This window comes from Callorhinus ursinus, unplaced genomic scaffold (genome assembly GCF_003265705.2).
Source record: "Callorhinus ursinus isolate GAN/ISIS: 27379988/994484 unplaced genomic scaffold, GSC_fseal_2.0 scaffold87, whole genome shotgun sequence".
Taxonomy (NCBI): domain Eukaryota; kingdom Metazoa; phylum Chordata; class Mammalia; order Carnivora; family Otariidae; genus Callorhinus; species Callorhinus ursinus.
In genome coordinates this window covers 130078-144214 of record NW_027397149.1, presented here as the reverse complement: position 1 = coordinate 144214, position 14137 = coordinate 130078, and the positions used below count along the sequence as shown (strand labels likewise).

The 14137-nt window shown below is 43.2% G+C and overlaps 1 protein-coding gene across 7 annotated transcripts in view; it reads left to right on the top strand.

The window, feature by feature from the left end:
- Positions 1-849: 849 nt before the first annotated feature.
- LOC112810381 (integrin alpha-M-like) overlaps positions 850-14137 on the top strand; it is a 51504-nt gene continuing 38216 nt past the window's right edge. For all 7 annotated transcript variants that reach the window (XM_025853972.1, XM_025853966.1, XM_025853967.1 and 4 more), the window contains exons 1-5: positions 850-948; positions 2503-2611; positions 11648-11751; positions 12054-12124; positions 12270-12387. In XM_025853972.1, the coding sequence (XP_025709757.1) occupies positions 921-948; positions 2503-2611; positions 11648-11751; positions 12054-12124; positions 12270-12387 (430 nt within the window). In that variant the 5' untranslated portion in view covers positions 850-920. The remainder of the gene's footprint in view (positions 949-2502; positions 2612-11647; positions 11752-12053; positions 12125-12269; positions 12388-14137) is intronic.

Sequence of the window (14137 nt, the reverse complement as noted above, 5' to 3'; positions counted from 1 at the left end):
AGGAAGAGGAGAGAAAATACTCACCAAGTTTGCACTGTGGCTTAGAGTCCAGATGAAAAAAGACTCAAAGTCCCTTTGTGGTCATCAAATGATGTAGGAAAGACGTTAGGGTTCAAAGTCAATGGTCAAGAAGGAATTCTTGAGATGTCTTTGGTGCAAACAGGTGATTTTATTAAAGCCCGGGGACAGGACCCATGGGCACAAAGAGCTGCACCGGGGTCACGAGGAGTGGCCCATTATATCCTTTCAAGTTGGGAGGGGGTTGGGGATAGTGTAAGTCTCTAAGGAATTTTGGAAGCAAAGTTTCCAGGACCTTGACATGGCTAGCTATTGTTGGGGAAAGGTCATTTCTTACCGTCTAATAAAACCTTAGTCATGAGACCCTTCAGATATTGGTGGGCCATATGCTTGGGGGATGATTGCCAAAATGTATCTTGGGGGTTTTAGAGATCAAGGAAGTTTCCAAAGGAATTTTTATACATTAAAGTAGACTTACAGGATCCTGGGGGGGCGGGTTGTCAGGCTAGGATTGCCTTTTGTCCTTAGCATAGTATTAACATCGAGGCAGCTGGGTCCCTAGAGGAAGGTCACTCTGCCTGTTTCAAGGACTTGTCAATGGGCTGTAGGTAGTAAGGAAATTTAATAATTTTTTTCTTCTGCCTTTGTTTCCCACATCATTTGGGACAATGATCTTGATGATTTGGGCCAAGAATCTGGTGAAGAAGGGAGCACAGGCTGCTTGAACCCCAAGAAGAAGGTCAAGCAGGGCTTGCATGCTCACTGAGCCCCCGCCCTCTTCCTTTGAATCGTTAACAGATTTCTGTCACCAACTTCTCCTTTTCTGTCCTTCCTGTCTTTGGTGGCTTCCTTGAAGTGGCTCAGTGGTGCATGCAGCCCCACAGTTCCTGCTCCCTCCAGCTATGACTCACAGAATCCTTCTGTTAACAGGTACACCAGGGACTTGGAGGGGGGCCCTCAGCGTGAGGAAGGGATATTTTGAGTCTGAGTGGAGAAAGAGGGCACAGACTATCTAGTCTGGGGGAAGATAAAGGGGATTTGGGGAAGGACAAGGGATTCAAAAAGAAGCAGAGAGTAGAACCAGACCAAGATGGAATGCCCAGAGAAGCTTGGATGAATAATTAAATTCATAGACTTTGCAATGGGGTTTGGCTGGCCCCTTCACTTTACAGATTAGGAAACTGAGGCTCGAGAGAGGTGGAATCCTATGCCCAAGGGTGCACAACACATATTGGATTCTGAGTGTTTCTCCTTCAGTTCTATCTTATCACCTTCACTTTGCCCAGAGTTCTATTTTCCAAGGATCCAGGTGTAAATGTTTGTTGAGTGACTGACCAAAATGATTCAATTTTGTTTCCTTTTATGCCTGTGCTTTGTGGAGAACGAACCAAAGAAGGGAAAAAAGGGGGCATCTGGTGGCTCAGTTGTTAAGCGTCTGCCTTTGGCTTGGGTCATGATCCCAGGGTCCTAGGAACGAGTCCCACATCGGGCTCCCTGCTCAGCGGGAAACCTGCTTCTTCCTCTTCCACTCCCCCTGCTTGTGTTCCTGCTCTTGCTATCTTTCTCTGTCAAATAAATAAATAAATGAAATCTTAAAAAAAAAGAAGGAAAAAGTGCTTGAGAATTGCATAGGAAGGAAATTGCCTAATTGAGAGTCTTTAGGAACTTGATTGTTGGGCAAATCAGCAGGGTGGGAGCAGAGGGTGGAGTTCAGAGACTGGCTGAATGCACCCTACTTTGGGGGTCCTTAGGCCAGGAATCAGCAAACTATGGCTTGTAGGCATTTGGGGAGGCTTCTTCCCACTTGTTTTTGTATGACCTGTAAGCCATAGGTCTCAGATATTTATATATTTTTAATTTTTTAAAAGTAGGCTCCAAACCCAGCATTGAGCTCAATGTGGGGCTTGAACTCAGGACCCTGCGATCAAGGCCTGAACTGAGATCAAGAGTCAGTTGCTCATCCCACTGGGCCACTCAAGTGCCCCTCAAATGAGCATTTAGAATCGATTCATGATAGGGAATACTAACTCTGAATCCCAGTGAAGTGAGGTTATCTTCCCCAAAGAATTGCATTTGTCTCATTAATAAATTTTTAAAAAAGATTTTATTAAGCAATCTCTACACACAACATAGGGCTCGAACCCACAAACCTGAGATCAAGGGTCACAGGCTCTACTGATTGAGCCAGCCAGGCGCCCCTTATTTGTACTCAATTATTATGTTTTCTATTTCCTTATTGAAAAATTTGCGGAAATGCATTTTCTCTCTTGTTTTTTTGGACCACAAAACCTAAAATATTATCTGGCCCTTTATAGAAAAAGTGTGCTAACCTCTGCCTCAGGCTAACAGAGCCGGACCTGGGAGGCAGACATTTCCATGCTGGGTTAGGGTGAATTTCAGCAGGTGGATGCATGGAGCAGGAGGGCAAGCTGCTTTCTTAGCTTCTTATCCCCGCCTGACCCTCACCCCTTCTCCTTCCTCTAGCCTTGGTCTTACTAAGTGATGGGTTCAACTTGGAGACTGAAAAAGCAACGATCTTCCAAGACAATGCAAGGAGCTTCGGGCACAGCGTGGTCCAGCTTGAGGGATCCCGGTAAGGACCACAGGTGGAGGTCTCTGTCTTACACTTTTTCTCTTTAAAACATATATGAAAAGGGTGCCTGGGTGGCTCAGTTGGTTAAGCGACTGCCTTCGGCTCAGGTCATGATCCTGGAGTCCCAGGATCGAGTCCCACATCGGGCTTCCTGCTCAGCAGGGGTCTGCTTCTCCCTCTGACCCTCTTCCCTCTCGTGCTTTCTATCTCTCATTCTCTCTCTCTCTCTCAAATAAATAAATAAAATCTTAAAAAAAACATATATGAAAGGATGAATACCCAACTTTTACATCAACATGGATGGGACTGGAGGAGATTATGCTAAGTGAAATAAGTCAAGCAGAGAAAGTCAATTATCATATGGTTTCACTTATTTGTGGAACATAAGGAATAACATGGAGGACATTAGGAGAAGGAAGGGAAAAATGAAGGGGGGGAAATCGGAGGGAGAGATGAACCATGAGAGACGATGGACTCTGAGAAACAAACTGAGGGTTCTAAAGGGGAGGGGGAGTGGGGATGGGTTAGCCTGGTGATGGCTATTAAGGAGGGCACGTACTGCATGGAGCACTGGGTGTTATGCGAAAACAATGGATAGGGGATCACCACATCAAAAACTAATATGTATTGTATGGTGACTAACATAACATAATAAAATTTAAAAAAGTAAATAAATAAAAAAATAAAATTAAACTAATTTACACTTATTTTTAAATGAGAGATGTATTTCCTTTTCTGTGAACACTTTTTTCTTATCTGTTGCCCATTTTTCTATTTTTTCTTCCTATTGGTTTGTAGGAGCTCTAACTATATTGAGGAAAGTAGTCTGTGGCATGAGTTGCTAATCTCCCTCTGCCCAGTTTATTGTTTGTCTTTTGACTTTGCTTGTGGTAGTTTATCATGTACAGAAATGTTGTCATTTAAATTCAGTTAGCCCACATATAGTACATCATTAGTTTCAGATGTAGAGTTCAGAAATTCATCAGTTGCATATAACACCCAGGGCTCATCACATCTCGTGCTCTCCTTAATGCCAGTCACCCAGTTACACCATCCCCCACCCACCTCCCCTCCAGCAATCCTAAGTTTGTTTCCTATACTTAAGAGTCTCTCATTGTTTGTCTCCCTCTCTGATTTCTTCCCATTCCATTTTTTTTAAAGATTTTATTTATTTACTTGACACAGAGAGAGAGACAGCAAGAGAGGGAACACAAGAGGGGGAGTGGGAGAGGGAGAATCAGGCTTCCTGAAGAGCAGGAAGCCCAATGCAGAGCTCAATCCTGGGACCCTGGGATCATGACCTGAGTCGAAGGCAGACGCTTAATGACTGAGCCACCCAGGTGCCCCTCTTCCCATTCAGTTTTCCCTCCCTTCTTCTATGATCCTCTGCACTATTTCTTATTCCACATATGAGTGAAACTGTATGATAATTGTCTTTCTCTGATTGGCTTATTTTGCTCACCATAATACCCTCCAGTTCTATCCACGTTGATGTAAATGGTAAGATTTCATCCTTTTTGATGGCTGAGTAATATTCCATTCTATACGTATACCACCTCTTCTTTTTTTTTAATTTTTTTATTGTTATGTTAACCACCATACATTACATCATTAGTTTTGGATGTAGTGTTCCATGATTCACTGTTTGTGCATAACACCCAGTGCTCCATGCAGAACGTGCCCTCTTTAATACCCATCACCAGGCTAACCCATTGCCCAACCCCCTCCCCTCTAGAACCCTCAGTTTGTTTTTCAGAGTCCATCGACTCTCATGGTTCATCTCCCCCTCCGATTTCCCCCCCTTCATTCTTCCCCTCCTGCTATTTTCTTCTTCTTCTTCTTTTTTTTCTTCACATATATTGCATTATTTGTTTCAGAGGTACAGATCTGTGATTCAACAGTCTTGCACAATTCACAGCACTCGCCATAGCACATACCCTCCCCAATGTCTATCACCCAGCCACCCCATCCCTCCCAACACACCACCACTCCAGCAACCCTCAGTTTGTTTCCTGAGATTAAGAATTCCTCATATCAGTGAGGTCATATGATACATGTGTTTCTCTGATGGACTTACTTCACTCAGCATAACACCCTCCAGTTCCATCCACGTCGTTGCAAATGGCAAGATCTCATTCCTTTTGATGGCTGCATAATATTGCATTGTGTATATATACCACATCTTCTTTTTCCATTCATCTGTCGATGCACATCCTGGCTCTTTCCACAGTTTGGCTATTGTGGATATTGCTGCTATAAACATTGGGGTGCACGACCCCTTCGGGTCCCTACATTTGTATCTTTGGGGTAAATACCCAGTAGTGCAATTGCTGGATCGTATGGTAGCTCTATTTTCAACTGTTTGAGGAACCTCCATACTGTTTTCCAGAGTGGTTGCGCCAGCTTGCATTCCCACCAACAGTGTAGGAGGGTTCCCCTTTCTCCACATCCCCGCCAACATCTGTGATGTCCTGACTTGTTAATTTTAGCCATTCTGACTGGTGTGAGGTGGTACCTCATTGAGGTCTTGATTTGGATTTCCCTGATGCCGAGCGATGTTGAGCACTTTTTCATGTGTCTATTGGCCATTTGGATGTCTTCTTTGGAAAAATGTCTGTTCATGCCTTCTGCCCATTTCTTGATTGGATTATTTGTTCTTTGGGTGTTGAGTTTGATAAGTTCTTTGTAGATTTTGGCTACTAGCCCTTTATCTGATATGTCATTTGCAAATATCTTCTCCCATTCTGTCCGTTGTCTTTTGGTTTTGTGGACTGTTTCCTTTGCTGTGCAAAAGCTTTTTATCTTGATGAAATCCCAATAGTTAATTTTTGCCCTTGCTTCCCTTGCCTTTGGCGATGTTTCTAGGAAGAAGTTGCTGCGGCTGAGGTCAAAGAGGTTGCTGCCTGTGTCCTCCTTTAGGATTTTGATGGACTCCTGTCTCACGTTTAGGTCTTTCAACCATTTGGAGTCTATTTTTGTGTGTGGTGTAGGGAAATGGTCCAGTTTCATTCTTCTGCAAGTGGCTGTCCAATTTTCCCAACACCATTTGTTGAAGAGACTGTCTTTTCCTTTGGACATTCTTTCCTGCTTTGTCAAAGATTAGTTGACCATAGAGTTGAGGGTCCATTTCTGGGCCCTCGATTCTGTTCCATTGATCGATGTGTCTGTTTTTGTGCCAGTACCATACTGTGTTGATGATGACAGCTTTGCAATAGAGCTGGAAGTCCGGAATTATGATGCCGCCAGCTTTGCTTTTCTTTTTCAAGATTCCTCTGGCTATTCGGGGTCTCTTCTGGTTCCATACAAATTTTAGGATTACTTGTTCCATTTCTTTGAAAAAAGTGGATGGTATTTTGATGGGGATTGCATTGAATGTGTAGATTGCTTTAGGTAGTATTGACATCTTCACAATGTTTGTTCTTCCAATCCATGAGCATGGAACGTTTTTCCATTTCTTTGTGTCCTCTTCAATTTCTTTCCTGAGTATTTTATAGTTTTCTGAGTACAGATCCTTTGCCTCTTTGGTTAGATTTATTCCTAGGTATCTTATGGATTTGGGTGCAATTGTAAATGGGATCGACTCCTTGATTTGTCTCTCTTCTGTCTTGTTGTTGGTGTATAGGAATGCCACTGATTTCTGTGCATTGATTTTATATCCTGCCACTTGACTGAATTCCTGTATGAGTTCTAGCAGTTTTGGGGTGGAGTCTTTTGGGTTTTCCACATACAGTATCATATCATCTGCAAAGAGGGAGAGTTTGACTTCCTCTTTGCCGATTTGGATGCCTTTGATTTCTTTTTGTTGTCTGATTGCTGTGGCTAGGACTTCTAATACTATGTTGAAGAGCAGTGGTGATAGTGGACATCCCTGCCGCGTTCCTGACCTTAGGGGAAAAGCTCTCAGCTTTTGCCCATCGAGAATGATATTTGCTGTAGGTTTTTCATAGATGGCTTTTATGATATTGAGGTATGTACCCTCTATCCCTATGCTCTGAAGAGTTTTGATCAAGAAAGGATGCTGTACTTTGCCAAATGCTTTTTCTGCATCTATTGAGAGGATCATATGATTCTTGTTCTTTCTTTTGTTAATGGATTGTATCACGTTGATTGATTTGCGGATGTTGAACCAGCCTTGCATTCCAGGGATAAATCCCACTTGGTCGTGGTGAATAATCCTTTTACTGTACTGTTGGATCCTGTTGGCTAGTATTTTGGTGAGAATTTTTGCATCCATGTTCATCAAGGATATTGGTCTGTAATTCTCCTTTTTGATGGGGTCTTTGTCTGGTTTTGGAATCAAGGTAATGGTGGCCTCATAAAATGAGTTTGGAAGTTTACCTTCCATTTCTATTTTTTGGAACAGTTTCAGGAGAATAGGTATTAATTCTTCTTTAAATGTTTGGTAGAATTCCCCTGGGAAGCCATCTGGCCCTGGGCTTTTGTTTGTTGGGAGATTTTTGATGACTGCTTCAATTTCCTTAGTGGTTATAGGTCTGTTCAGGTTTTCTGTTCCTTCCTGGTTCAATTTTGGTAGTTGTTATATCTCTAGGAATGCATACATTTCCTCCAGGTTCTCTAATTTGCTGGCATAGAGTTGCTCATAATATGTTCTTATAATTGTTTGTATGTCTTTGGTGTTGGTTGTGATCTCTCCTCTTTCATTCATGATTTTGTTGATTTGGGTCATTTCTCTTTTCTTTTTGATCAGTCTGGCCAGGGGTTTATCAATCTTGTTAATTCTTTCCAAGAACCAGCTCCTAGTTTCGTTGATCTGTTCTACTGTTCTTTTGGTTTCTATTTCATTGATTTCTGCTCTGATCTTTATTATTTCTCTTCTCCTGCTGGGTTTAGGCTCTATTTGCTGTTCTTTCTCCAGCTCCTTTAGGTGTAGGGTTAGGTTGTGTATTTGAGACCTTTCTTGTTTCTTGAGAAAGGCTTGTATTGCTATATACTTTCCTCTCAGGACTGCCTTTGCTGTATCCCAAAGATTTTGAACAGGCGTGTTTTCATTTTCATTGGTTTCCATGAATTTTTTAATTCTTCTTTAATTTCCTGGTTGACCCATTCATTCTTTAGTAGGATGTTCTTTAGCCTCCATGTATTTGAGTTCTTTCCGACTTTCCTCTTGTGATTGAGTTCTAGTTTCAAAGCACTGTGGTCTGAAAATATGCAGGGAATGATCCCGATCTTTTGGTACCGGTTGAGACCTGATTTGTGACCTAGGATGTGATCAATTCTGGAGAATGTTCCATGGGCACTAGTGAAGAATGTGTATTCCGTTGCTTTGGGATGGAATGTTCTGAATATGTCTGTGAAGTCCATTTGGTCCAGTGTGTCATTGAAAGTCTTTATTTCCTTGTCGATTTTTTCCTTAGATGATCTGTCCATTTCAGTGAGGGGGGTGTTAAAGTCCCCCACTATTATTGTATTGTTGTCAATGTGTTTCTTTGCTTTTGTTATTAATTGCCTTATATAATTGGCTGCCCCCATGTTAGGGGCATAGATATTTACAATCTTTAGGTCTTCTTGTTGGATAGAGCCTGTAAGTAGGATAGTGTGTCCCTCCTCATCTCTTATTACAGTCTTTGTTTTAAAATCTAATTTGTCTGTTATAAGGATTGCCACCCCGGCTTTCTTTTGGTGTCCATTAGCATGGTAAATGGTTTTCCACCCCTCCCTTTCAATCTGGGGGTGTCTTTGGGTCTGAAATGAGTGTCTTGCAGACAGCATATCGGTGGGTTTTGTTTTTTAATCCAATCCAATAGCCTGTGTCTTTTGATTGGGGCATTAGCCCATTTACATTCAGGGTAACTATTTAAAGATATGAATTTAGTGCCATTGTATTGCCTGTAAGGTGACTGTTACTATATATTGTCTGTGTTCCTTTCTGGTCTATGCTGCTTTTAGGCTCTCTTTGCTTAGAGGACCCCTTTCAATATTTCTTGGAGGGCTGGTTTCGTGTTTGCAAATTCCTTTAGTTTTTGTTTGTCTGGAAGCTTTTTACATCTCCTTCTATTTTCAATGACAGCCTAGCTGGATATATTATTCTTGGCAGCATATTTTTCTCGTTTAGTGCTCTGAAGATATCATGCCAGTCCTTTCTGGCCTGCCAGGTCTCTGTGGATAGGTCTGTTGCCAATCTAATGTCTCTACCATTATAGGTTACATTTCTCTTCTCCCGAGCTGTTTTCAAGATTTTCTCTTTGTCTCTGAGACTCTTAAGTTTTACTATTAGATTTTGGGGTGTTGACCCATTTTCATTGATTTTGAGAGGGGTTCTCTGTGCCTCCTGGATTTTGATGCCTGTTTCCTTCCCACATTAGGGAAGTTCTCTGGTATAATTTGCTCTAATATACCTTCTGCCCCTCTCTCTCTTTCTTCTTCTTCTGGGATCCCAATTATTCTAATGTAGTTTTGTCTTATGGTGTCGCTTATCTCTCGAATTCTGCCCTCGTGATCCAGTAGTTGTTTATTTCTCCCTTTCTCAGCTTCTTTATTTTCCATCATTTGGTCTTCTATATCGCTAATTCTCTCTTCTGCCTCAATTATCCTAGTAGTTAGTGCCCCATTTTTTATTGTACTTCATTTATAGCCTTTTTGATCTTGATTTGGTTAGATTTTAGTTCTTTTTTTTCTCCAGGAAGGGTTTCTCTAATAACTGCCATGCTTTTTTCAAACCCAGCTAGTATCTTTAAAATCATGATTCTGAACTCTAGGTCCGACATCGTACTAATGTCTGTATTGAGTAGGTCCCTGGCAGACGGTACTACCTCTTGTTCTTTTTGCTGAGGTGATTCTTTTCGTCTTGTCATTTTGTCCAGAGGAGAATAGATGAATGAGAGAACAAAATGCTAACAGGTTTACAACGTCCCCAGCAAATATACTCTAAACAAATCAGAAAAGACCTGAAACGAGGGGAAAAGAAAGGGAAAGAAAGAAAAAAGAAAGAGAAAAAAAGAAAAGAAAAAGAAAAAGATAAAAACAAACAAAAACAGAACAAGAAAAGAAAAACAGAATATGATCAAATATGATCAGGCTAGTGCGTAGATCAATGCCACACACTAGATTTTGGGTATATTTTGGTCTGTTAGAAGAAAGTGCCTCCTAAAATTTTAAAGAAAGAAAGACTTATATATGTACAAAATCAGGGTTGATATAATGAAGGGATGGAAGATTACTGAACAAATGAAAAGTATAAAAGATTTTATAAAAGGAATTGATAGGGAGTTGGTTGAAAAAAGAAAGAAGAGTATTTAAAAAAAAAAGGGAGATAATGTGATCAGGCAGGAGTCTAGAACAAAGCCATACACTAGAGATTTGGGGTATATTTTATCTGTTAGAAGAAACTGTATCCCAAAATTTTAAAGAGAGAAGAACTTATATATATATATATATCAAAAATAAGGGTAACTACTATGAAGGGAGAGAATATGACTCTAAAAATGAAAAATAAAAAGATTTTTTAAAAAAGGGATTGATAAGATGTTGGTTGAAATAGGGAAAAAGAAAAATTCAAAAAAAAGTTAAAAAAAATTAACTATGAAAGACTAAAGAATCATGGTAAAAAAGCCATGGATTCTATATGCAGTATTCCCCTAGCTCTGGAGTTCTGCTGTTCTCATTGATTGGTAAACTTGGTCTTGGCTGGCTCTTCTTGCTGATCTTCTGGAGGAGGGTCCTGTTGCCATGGTTCCCAAATGTCTTTGCAGAGGCGGAATTGCCCTGCCCTTGCCTGTCCGGGCTAAGTAATCTGCTCGGGTTTGCTCTTGGGAGCTTTTGTTCTCTGCAAGCTTTCCGTACAGCTTTGGAGGACGACAGTGAAAATGGCGGTCTCCCAATCTCCACTCCAGAGGAGCCGAGAACTCAGGGCGCCCCTTCTCAGTGAGCCCCCAGAGAAAAGCAGTCAATCACTCCCATCTCCCCCATCTCCGGCCGCACTCCGTGCTCACCCGGCCTGTGACCGAGCGTTTGTATCTCTGGCACCCGACACCGTGTGGAGTCTCCAAACCCAGGAGATCCTTGCAGTGCACTCCCGCGCCGCTCCTCCCGGGGGAGGAAGGGGAGTCTCCCCAGATCTGCTGCTTGCTGGGTCCCTGCTGGAGGAGCAGTGGCCCGACTGTGCCGCGGATCACGGTTTATGGCAACCCTGAGCAGAGAACCTGTGCCTTGGCTCTGTCTCTACAGCCGGCTTCCCTACTCTGATACCTGGGAGCTCTGCTGCACTCAGGCACTCCCGGTCTTTCTGTGACCCCGAGGGTCCTGAGACCACACTGTCCCGTGAGGGTTCCACCCCCCGCTTAGCCACTGGAGCGACGTCCCTCAGCGGACCCGACTTCTAAAAGTTCTGATTTTGTGCTCCGTGGCTCTAGCACTTGCCAGAAGTGGCTGAGGAAGCCCCCTCCCCCGTCATCTATCCTCCCGAATATCACCTCGGATTCACTTCTCCGCACATCCTACCTCCAGAAAATGGTCATTTTTCTGTTCAGAGAGTTGTTGCTATTCTTTTCTTTGATCTCCTGTTGATTTTTTAGGTACTCAGAATGGTTTGATCCCTATCCAGCTGGATTCCTGGGACCAGATGAAATCCAGGTCTCCTACTCCTCCGCCATCTTGCTCCTTGCCCCCCCCATTGGGTTTTGATTTGCATTTCCCTGATATCATATACAGAAATTTATTTAAAATGACTGTGGTCTGTGGTTGAATTTATCCATTTTTTAAAAATTTAATTCTAGTATAGTTAACATACAGTGTTATATTAGTTTCAGGTATATAACATAGGATTCAACAACTTTTAAATGACTTCTTGGTTTTGTGTCATTCTTAGAGAGACTTTCCCCTTCCAAGATTTAAAATTTTCCCACTTTTTTCTTTGCTGAGTCTTCCTTCTCTTCCTGGGAATTGGGAAATACATGTGAGGGTTGGCTCTCCTCACTTTCCTCTGGGTGGCCGAACTTCCATGGTCTCCTTCTTTCCCCACATGTCAGAGTTTTCTCTTGTCCCTGAGGTGATTTGTTCCTACCTTACCCGCCCCCCCAGGTTTGTGGTTGGAGCCCCCCAGGAGATAAGGGCTGCCAACCAAACAGGTGGCCTCTACCAATGTGACTACAGCACGGGCAAGTGTGAGTCCATGCACCTGCAGGGTGAGTCACTGCCCCTCCCTGGGACCCAGGGCTAGGTTTCCACCTATACATACACCTGAACTTGCCAGGCATTCCTTTTGCTTTGGGGGTGTGTGGTTGGGGGCCCAGGTATTCAGCTCGCCAGCTGTATACAGACTCTACCTCAGACATCCTCAGGTACCCTCTTCATGTTCCTTTCCTAGGACTTGGGTTCCTCCTTGACCTGTCAGGTCTCCATGTGTCCCAGGTCAAAGTGACCTCTGTTCACCTTCACAGAACCCCTTTTACTCCACGAAAGTGACCATGTATATATGTCTCCTCAGTCCCCCTGGAGGCGGTGAACATGTCTCTGGGCCTGTCTCTGGCATTTGCCACCAGCCCTTTCCGACTGCTGGTGAGTTGTCCCTGGTCATGGGAGTGTCCTGAGGGAAGGAGTCAGGGGCCCATGGCTGCTGGGGCTGCGGTCTGTGGAGGGTAGAGGTGCTGGGGTGAAAGGACAAGAAGCAGGAACAACCTCTCCCACCTGCAACCTTCCCCAGGCCTGTGGCCCCACTGTGCACCAAACTTGTAAGGAGAACACCTACGTGAACGGCTTATGCTTCCTGTTTGGACCCAACCTATGGCAGCAGCCCCAGACTTTCCCAGAGAAGCTCAGAGGTAGGTGGCTTTTGGCAGAGATGGGCAGTGTGAGGGTAAGGGCAGGACCGGGATGGGGGCTGTTTAGAGCCTGAGAGTTGACTTAGAGGTCTCGGTGCAGAAGCCGGAGGGGACTGGGCTCCAATAGAGATGGTGGGGGGAGATGTGGGGGTCTTGAACTTTAAGAAAAATCCTGATATAGCCACTCATCTTTGTGAGATGATATCCCCCCCCATCATCCTTAGAGTAAGTGCCTGAGTCTCCTGATCATAGCCTTTGAGGCTTTCCCAACCTTTCTACTTCAGCCACTGTGCTCCAGGCACTCTGGCTGCCTTTTTTCTCCAAGAATGACACCAAGCTGTCCCTGCTTCAGGGTCTTTATGCTTACTATTAGCTAACAACCCATTATTGTCAGCTCAAATGTCACCTCTTCAAAGAGGCGTTTCCTGAGTGGCTCTTATCATTTCCACCGTTACTTCCTACCACATTGTCACACTTTACCATCTTCATATCTGTATATACATATTTTACTTGTTTCTTTTCCATGTTTTCTTCTAGAATGTAGGCTTCATGATAGCAGGGATACTGCCTACCTTGTTCATTGCTCTATGCTCTTTTATCTATTGCTGCTTAACAAATTGCCCTAAACTTATCAGCTAAAAACAGTAAATGTTAATTATATTACAGTTCCTATGAATCAGGAATCTGGGCATGGCTTAGCTGGGTGCCTCTGCCTCAGTGTTTTTCATGAAATTGAAGTTAATTTGTTAAACTGGAGCTGTGCTCCCATCTAAAGGCTTGACTGTGGGAAGAATATCCACTTCCAAGCTCATTTACAAGATTGTTGGACTGAGGACCTCAATTTTCACTGACTGTTGGCTGGAGGCTTCTCTCAGTTGCTTGTCCCATGAGGCTCCCTATAAAGCAGCTTACAACTGCTCCTCCTAGAGCAGCTGACTTCCCTCAGAGTGAGTAAACAAGGGAGTAGGAGAGCAAGAGAGAGAGAGAAAACCCCAAGAAAGAAATCAGTCTTTTCATAATCTAATCTCAAAAGTAATAGTACATTACTTCTGCCATCTTATGTTCCTTTGAAGTGAGACAAAAAGTCCATCTCTCACTCAAGAGAAGGTGACTATGTGAGGATGTTATTTCCAGGAGGTGAGAACCTTATGCTCCACCTTGGTGGCTGCCTATCACATCCTTGTTCTCCAAATATTTTTTGACTGAAAGAGAGTGAGTGACTGAATCTTTTTTTCAAGCTGCTTTCTGCCACTTATTTCTTCAACTGCTTGGCCATCCTTTTGCTTGTCTTCAAGTTGGTTCTGTTACCAAGGGCAGATATGTCTTCCTTTTATAGTTTTTTTTTTCCCCTCAAGCTCTGCTCCTTTGTACTTTACTCTCAACAGATAACCTTCCTTCCTTCTTCACAAAGAAAATCAAGGTTGCCAGGGATGAACTCCCTCTGCTTACCCCTTCTCCTTGTTCAAATTTTTGCAATGGTACCACCCTTGGCAGGGTTTTAGAGGGATACCTGACTGTCTGCCTTTCCATGAATCACTTTTCTATCTGGGCTTTTTTTTTTTTTTAAGATTTTATTTATTTATTTGACAGAGAGAGAGAGACAGTGAGAGAAGGAACACAAGCAGGGGGAGCGGGAGAGGGAGAAGCAGGCTTCCTGTGGAGCAGGGAGCCCGATGTGGGGCTCGATCCCAGGACCCTGGGATCATGACCTGAGCCGAAGGCAGATGCCCAATGACTGAGCCACCCAGGC